General features: G+C 43.3%; 2 protein-coding genes across 3 annotated transcripts in view; both read left to right on the plus strand.

Moving 5' to 3' along the window:
* The window catches only part of LOC109299267 (protein zyg-11 homolog B-like), a 28783-nt gene extending 23398 nt beyond the window's left edge, over positions 1 to 5385 (plus strand). The window contains exons 3-10 of the mRNA XM_019519870.1: positions 1415 to 1479; positions 2369 to 2468; positions 2563 to 2616; positions 2779 to 2940; positions 3021 to 3068; positions 3649 to 3846; positions 3939 to 4000; positions 4921 to 5385. Of these exons, the coding sequence (XP_019375415.1) occupies positions 1415 to 1479; positions 2369 to 2468; positions 2563 to 2616; positions 2779 to 2940; positions 3021 to 3068; positions 3649 to 3846; positions 3939 to 4000; positions 4921 to 5314 (1083 nt within the window). The 3' untranslated portion in view covers positions 5315 to 5385. The remainder of the gene's footprint in view (positions 1 to 1414; positions 1480 to 2368; positions 2469 to 2562; positions 2617 to 2778; positions 2941 to 3020; positions 3069 to 3648; positions 3847 to 3938; positions 4001 to 4920) is intronic.
* Positions 1 to 6060, plus strand: part of CUNH15orf41 (chromosome unknown C15orf41 homolog) — a 346277-nt gene that overhangs the window by 318381 nt on the left and 21836 nt on the right. The gene's annotated exons all lie outside the window — the stretch shown is intronic.

Here is a 6060-nt window from a genome sequence, read left to right on the forward strand (position 1 = left end):
CCCCCCCCCCCCAGGGCCAAGCCATGTCTCTTTCCCCTACAAGGCCATGTTGGGGCTGTGCTGCCCCTTACTCCCCTCCCCATGGCTGGTTGGTTCCCACTGCACCTGGCCTGGGTGCTGAATCTGGACCACTGGCCAGATTCAGCCTGCACATGGATGGGGCACTGCCCATCTGGCCTATTGTGGGGGGGAAAAGGTTTAGCACCACTGTTCCAGAGAGCTTCAACAGCCTTAATCATAGAAAATTAACATTGGAGTGAACCTCAAGAGGTCGCATCTAGTTCAACCTCTGGCTCAAAGTAGGACTATTCCCAGCTATATCATCCCAACCCAGGCTTTGTCTAGCCTGGCCTAAAAACCTCCAAGGGTGCAGATTCCACAACCTCTCTGGGTAACCTGTTCTAGTGTTTTACTACCCCCTTAGTGAGAGGATTTTTTCTAATATGTAACCTCAACTTCCCTTGCTGCAACTTGAGCCCATTGCTTCTTGTTCTGTCATCTGCCACTGCTGAGAACAGTCCAGCTCCAGTGTCTTTGGAACCACCCTTAATGTACTAATGAAGAGATCAACTATTATCTCAGCCAGCAGAAGTTGATTAGATTACAACTAAAATTGACAGATTCTCTACCACTCTCTCCTCCCCAGCTTTTATTAGTTGAGGATGGTAGCAATAGCAATTCTGACCTCAGTCAGATGAACTGTTTTGTAAAAACACAAATTGCTGGGCGCTGCCTATTCTGATTGCACGTTGAGTAGTTTAGTGCTGTCTCTCTGTAGGTAATACCTATGGTCCCAGCTGGCTGAAGATCTTGGACTTGCCCTTCTGTCTTCCCCTTCATGTGAGCTGTCTCTATTGCAGAACTATTTTGTGGTGGCAGTAGACATGTGCCTTCCTTTTAATCTAATCCCTATTTATAGCAAAGGCTGGGAAATATGTCCTTTCACTCCGAAGCTGAGAAAGAGAAACTATTTCCTTGTAAGAGGGTCGTAGTGCCCAAGATGAGCCTTGAGAAGAGCACAGTGCTGGCATCAGCTCTCACTTGAACTCAGGTCTCCTAAGGAGCCCAGCTCTCTTGGCTTACTTGGAATGTGAATTACAAAATTAGATGCAATTTGACAGTTTCCTGATTTTGAAAGACTCCTTTAAGTTATGAAGTCAAGTATAAAGACCTCATTTCATAAATAAAGTGTGTTCTGTAAGGTCGTTGCTTTATCTCCTACTGAAGCTTTATAGTGAGAGGAATTGTTTGTGGTATCTTAGACCAACCATTCTTTATTTGCATGAGTTGCATGTCATGGTCATACTTCCCAGATGTTGAGTGAACTGCAAAATTCTTGTATTTTTTCTCTCTTGTAAGAGAAGCCTTCTGGAACTTTATGCAAATGCTTTTTTTTCTCTTTCTCCACACACAGCTGCAGAAGAACTGCCTCCTTTTATTATCAAGTGTCAGGATCCTTCAAGATGTTCCATTTAACAGGCAGGTTGAAATGAGGTTTTGAGTAGCAGGGCAAAATGTAATACTTATCGTCTTGGTCATAACACTTTGCCTTTAATTAGTTGACCCCAAGACTGTTTAGACTTCTGTGCTGTCATAGAGAAATCTTACATGTGCTTTCTAGGGCCTGATTCTGATCTCATGGCTTCAGCATTGGGGAGCTGAATCTGTTAATACTACAGTTGGTCAAAAATTGGTATGAGAATAGAACTAGGAATAAATCCTGGCCCTTTGAAGTAACTGGTAATTGCACTGGGTTCAACAGGGACTGGATCCCATGCTGGGGATTGAGTTGCTAGCTTCCTAGTCGTGCTCAGTTCCTGCATGAAGGGCACCCATTTACCTTATTTTATTCCAATGATCCTTTTTTATCTAAGCTTGGTGTTGATGGATGGTGGACAGCACTGGCAGTTGGCTGCCTGGTGGGAGGAGGTGATGAAGGAAGAAACAGCAGGACCAAGGGATGGATTCCTTAGGCTCTAATAGGAACAGGGGGAAACACTATCAACCCCAGTCTCACCCTGTTTCTGTGGTGAGAGTGGGGTTGATTGTGGCTCTCCTGTTACATTAAAGGCATTGCTCATACTTGCTAGAGAGTTATTTACTGTTGCTCATTTTGTCAGTTGCAAGATTGATCCGAGAGTGTTGTAAAAGGTACTTGTTTAGTATCTTCCTTCTGGCCTGAACTAAGGGTTCCATTAATTATAATTCAAATGACCGTGTTGCACACATGCTGAAAAAAAGGCATGTCCTTTTCTACCCTCTAGAAACCATAAGCGCATTTCCTTTGGTTTCCAGGAATAGTTGGAATCTGAGGTGTGAAGTGTAATTTAAGCCTTGTGTAATTTATTATCATGTTGTCACACTTTAGGTTTGAAGCTGCCAAACTTGTTATGCAGTGGCTGTGTAACCATGAAAATCAAAATATGCAAAGAATGGCAGTGAATATAAGTTCAATTTTAGCCCTGAAGGTATGTGCTGTGACTTTGGAAGTGTTGAAACTTTTTGTTTTCTGATTTCAAACAGATTTTTTTCCAGATACTTATGTAATATGTTTCCTTGCAGCTTTCATCTGAGCAAACAGCCCAACTTAGTGCAGAACTTTACATTGTTGTTGGGGTGAGTTGCCTATCTTGACATAGATTAATCCGTGATGTTAAATTGGATAGAAACCAGTGCACATAGCAGCATGGGGCCTCAGGTGCTATTATAATACAGGTATTATTAATTTGGGTAGCTAATGTCAAAGCCAGAATTAAAACTTTTCTTTTTCTTTGCCAGGAGCTTCTTGAAATAGTTGAACAAAAAACAAATCTGAACGAAGTGGATACGACTTTCATGTTTACGCTGAGTGCACTGTGGAATCTGACTGATGAATCCCCTACCACGTGTCGGCATTTCATTGACAATCAAGGGCTAGAACTCTTCATGAGGGTTTTAGAGGTGAGGATAACTATGTTTGTACCGGGTTGTTAGTGTATACTGAAACCATATCTAACTGGTGTCTTTGTTTCTCTTCACAGTTTTTTCCCTCTGATTCCTCAATACAACATAAAGTTCTTGGCCTTCTGGTAAGATCAGAATTGGGTTCTACTTTAAAAAGAAAAAAGTTTTTCTTGGCTTTTTTGTTAAATTTTCTGGATAATGTGTGGACTTTCTGTAAAAGAGCTATTCCTTCTTAATTCTTACAAATATATGCATGTGATGCACAAAGCTTGTCAGCGTTTTTCTCTGAAAACAAATTAATGGTGCGTGGCTTCAAATAGAACTGGGCCTTCACCAGTGGGGAGGGATTTCCCTCATTACTTCAACAGAGGATAGAGCTGCAAGTTAAATGAGCAGAAGTCTCCAAAAGAAGTTGATGGGTAAAAGTTTGCTACTGCTCAACTCCATGGTAAATCTCTCAGTGAAATCTGATAAGAATTTCGAGCTATGTGATAAAACGTGGCACAGCTCCAGCTCTTGGTTTCAGTTAGGGTTTTGGTTCTTGTAATGGGATATGGGAAAGTTTCAGACATTTGTCGATTTGCATGTGACAACATGGGACCCATTTATTCTTTATGAAAATGTATTAGCTTTTATTAACATCTGTAAGTTGTATTTATATGTGCTGTTAGTCTTAAACAATAAACTTTGTGCATGTTTTTACAGAACAACGTAGCAGAAGTGAGAGAGCTGCATTCTAAGCTAATGTGGAAGGACTTCATAGACACCATTGGTGAATTGTTGTGCAGCACTGAGATAGAAGTCAGCTATTTTTCAGCTGGAATTATTGCTCATTTAATATCTAGAGGGGAGCAGGCCTGGACACTAAGTCCAGCCCAGAGAAAATCTCTTATGGAACAGCTGGTATGCTAACTTAAATGGATATCCTTGTTTTACTGTAGTATAATTATGCTGTTTACTGTAAGTACTACAGTATTTGATTCTATATTTTGCAGCACTCAGCCATTTTGAAGTGGCCGACTCCAAGATGTAAGATGGTGGCATTGGTAGCCTACAGGTAATGAATTCTGAATACCAGCATAAAAGTGTTAACATTAGCATATTGTTTCTAGAGTTGTGTTCCTACTGCTTTTCTGCTGCCATCAGCCTCTTCGTTCTAAGTATCCTCCCTGATGAAAGGATATGCTTTTATAGCATATGTATTTCTTTAACCAGGTTTGAGAATGGAGAAAAACCATTTCCAAGCCAGCTGAAATGCTATTCTAAATGATAATAAAAGATTAAATCAGAAAATGATGTCCTCTGGAACCAGAATTTGGCTCTGTGCTTATGACTATCTAAGTTTCCTCCTAACCACAACAGAATTTGAATTTCTTAAAGAGTAACACAGAACCCCACTGTGGGGTACAAATGTTCCTATTAAACTTTGAGAGAGCTAAAACTTTTTTATAATACTGTTCAGCTTTAATCAGTGAGCTCAGTTGGTTAATTGGTGTCGGTGGTGTTAAAAAAAAGAAAAAAAAGAAAAGAAAAGGATCACTATGAAACTTGCCACTCTTCTGTGTGCTCAAAATAGTCCCAGTGTTTTTAGTCTGTCTTCCTAAGGAAGACTTCCCAGGCCTCTAATCATTCATCATCACCTATTCATCAAACCCCTCTTTCTTCTGTTCTCAGAGTTACTAGAACTGGCCATGGTGTCCTAGAGGAGGAAGCACATTGCATATAATGGCATTGTGATTGTGTTCAGCATTACTTATTTGATATATAGCCTGGGTCTTTGCACTGCTAGCACACAGTGAATAATAAGTATTTACTGATCTGGTCACAGTTGTGCCTGTGGAGTTTCCTTAGTGTTTATACTTATAATACAGCAATGTTGTATGAGAATGCCTAAAGCTTAATGTGTAGGGACTGCTTCGCTAATGATGGGATCCTATATTGGTACAACTTTACTGAACATCTTTCTCTAACCCATAGATCCTTCAGTCCTTTTTATCCATTACTTGATTGCTTCACGATACCTGGTGTTCAGCTCTGGGCAGTATGGGCAATTCAACATGTCTGCTGCAAAACACGTATGTATTGGACCAGTGCAGCTCAGCTTTGTAGAGTGGCAGGTCAGATGCTTGTGACATGGCTGCACTGTGAGCCACCAGCCCCCTCCAGTAGGGGAAGGGGGCAGGGAGAGAGGGAGGTGGCTGCCAGTGTGGAGTGCAGAGGAAAAGAGTTTACCTCTGGGTGTGGAAGGGATCAGCAGTGTGGTGCAGGGCAGGTAAGGGGATGCACCAGGCCAATCTGCTTGCTGTTATTCCCCCATGCTGCAAGCCAGATCCAGTCATTTCAGGAGCCAGATCCAGCCTCTGGGCCTTAGGTGTAGCACCACTATATTAGATTGTAGAGCTTAACCTTTTTATATGAAATTGGATGGTTCTTATGCTTGGTCATAAGTGTCACAGGATCACGTAGGTGACCTGTGCCTAGAAAAGGGTTAAGGACAGCTGCCGATCACCAGGGCAGCCCAGCTGCTGGTTGCTGGGACAACCATGTTTGGTCAGGTGACCAGAAGGGGGCAGGGCAGCCCAGGCCAGAGCCATGTGGGCAGTTCCCTTCTGGCAGCTGGAGGAGCAAGAGCTCGGCAGTGGAGCCGAGCAGAGGCGAGCAGACTGATAGAACGAGTAGCTTCACCATGGCGCGGGTGGAAAGAACCCTGACTAGGAGGTTTTACTGGAAAGCCAGGTGGGGCCTGAACTTTAGGGTATAGCCAGAAGGCTTATTGTTGTGTTGTAGCCGGTGGGCTCATGGTTTTGTGTTCCTTGTTTGATATTGTTAAACCGGAGGACCGGGTGAGGCTGTAGGGGTGCGAGGAGGCCTCACAGGAGCTCCCTAGCATTTTTGGGGGTTCCTACTGCCCTGGGTGGGTGCGGCAGTCGTGCCAGGCACGGCACAGTTGTAGGGCGCCGAGGCAGTGCAGCAGATGGGGGCGGGGGATTGACCCCATCCCTGGACAGGTGATAGGTTTCATAGTTTCTAGGGTCGGAAGGGACCTGAGCAGATCATCTAGTCCGACCCCCTGCCATGGCAGGAAGAGCACTGGGGTCAAATGACCCCAGCAAGGTG

Source organism: Gavialis gangeticus, unplaced genomic scaffold, assembly GCF_001723915.1.
Source record: "Gavialis gangeticus isolate Ggan-Ray unplaced genomic scaffold, GavGan_comp1, whole genome shotgun sequence".
NCBI classification, from domain to species: Eukaryota; Metazoa; Chordata; order Crocodylia; family Gavialidae; genus Gavialis; species Gavialis gangeticus.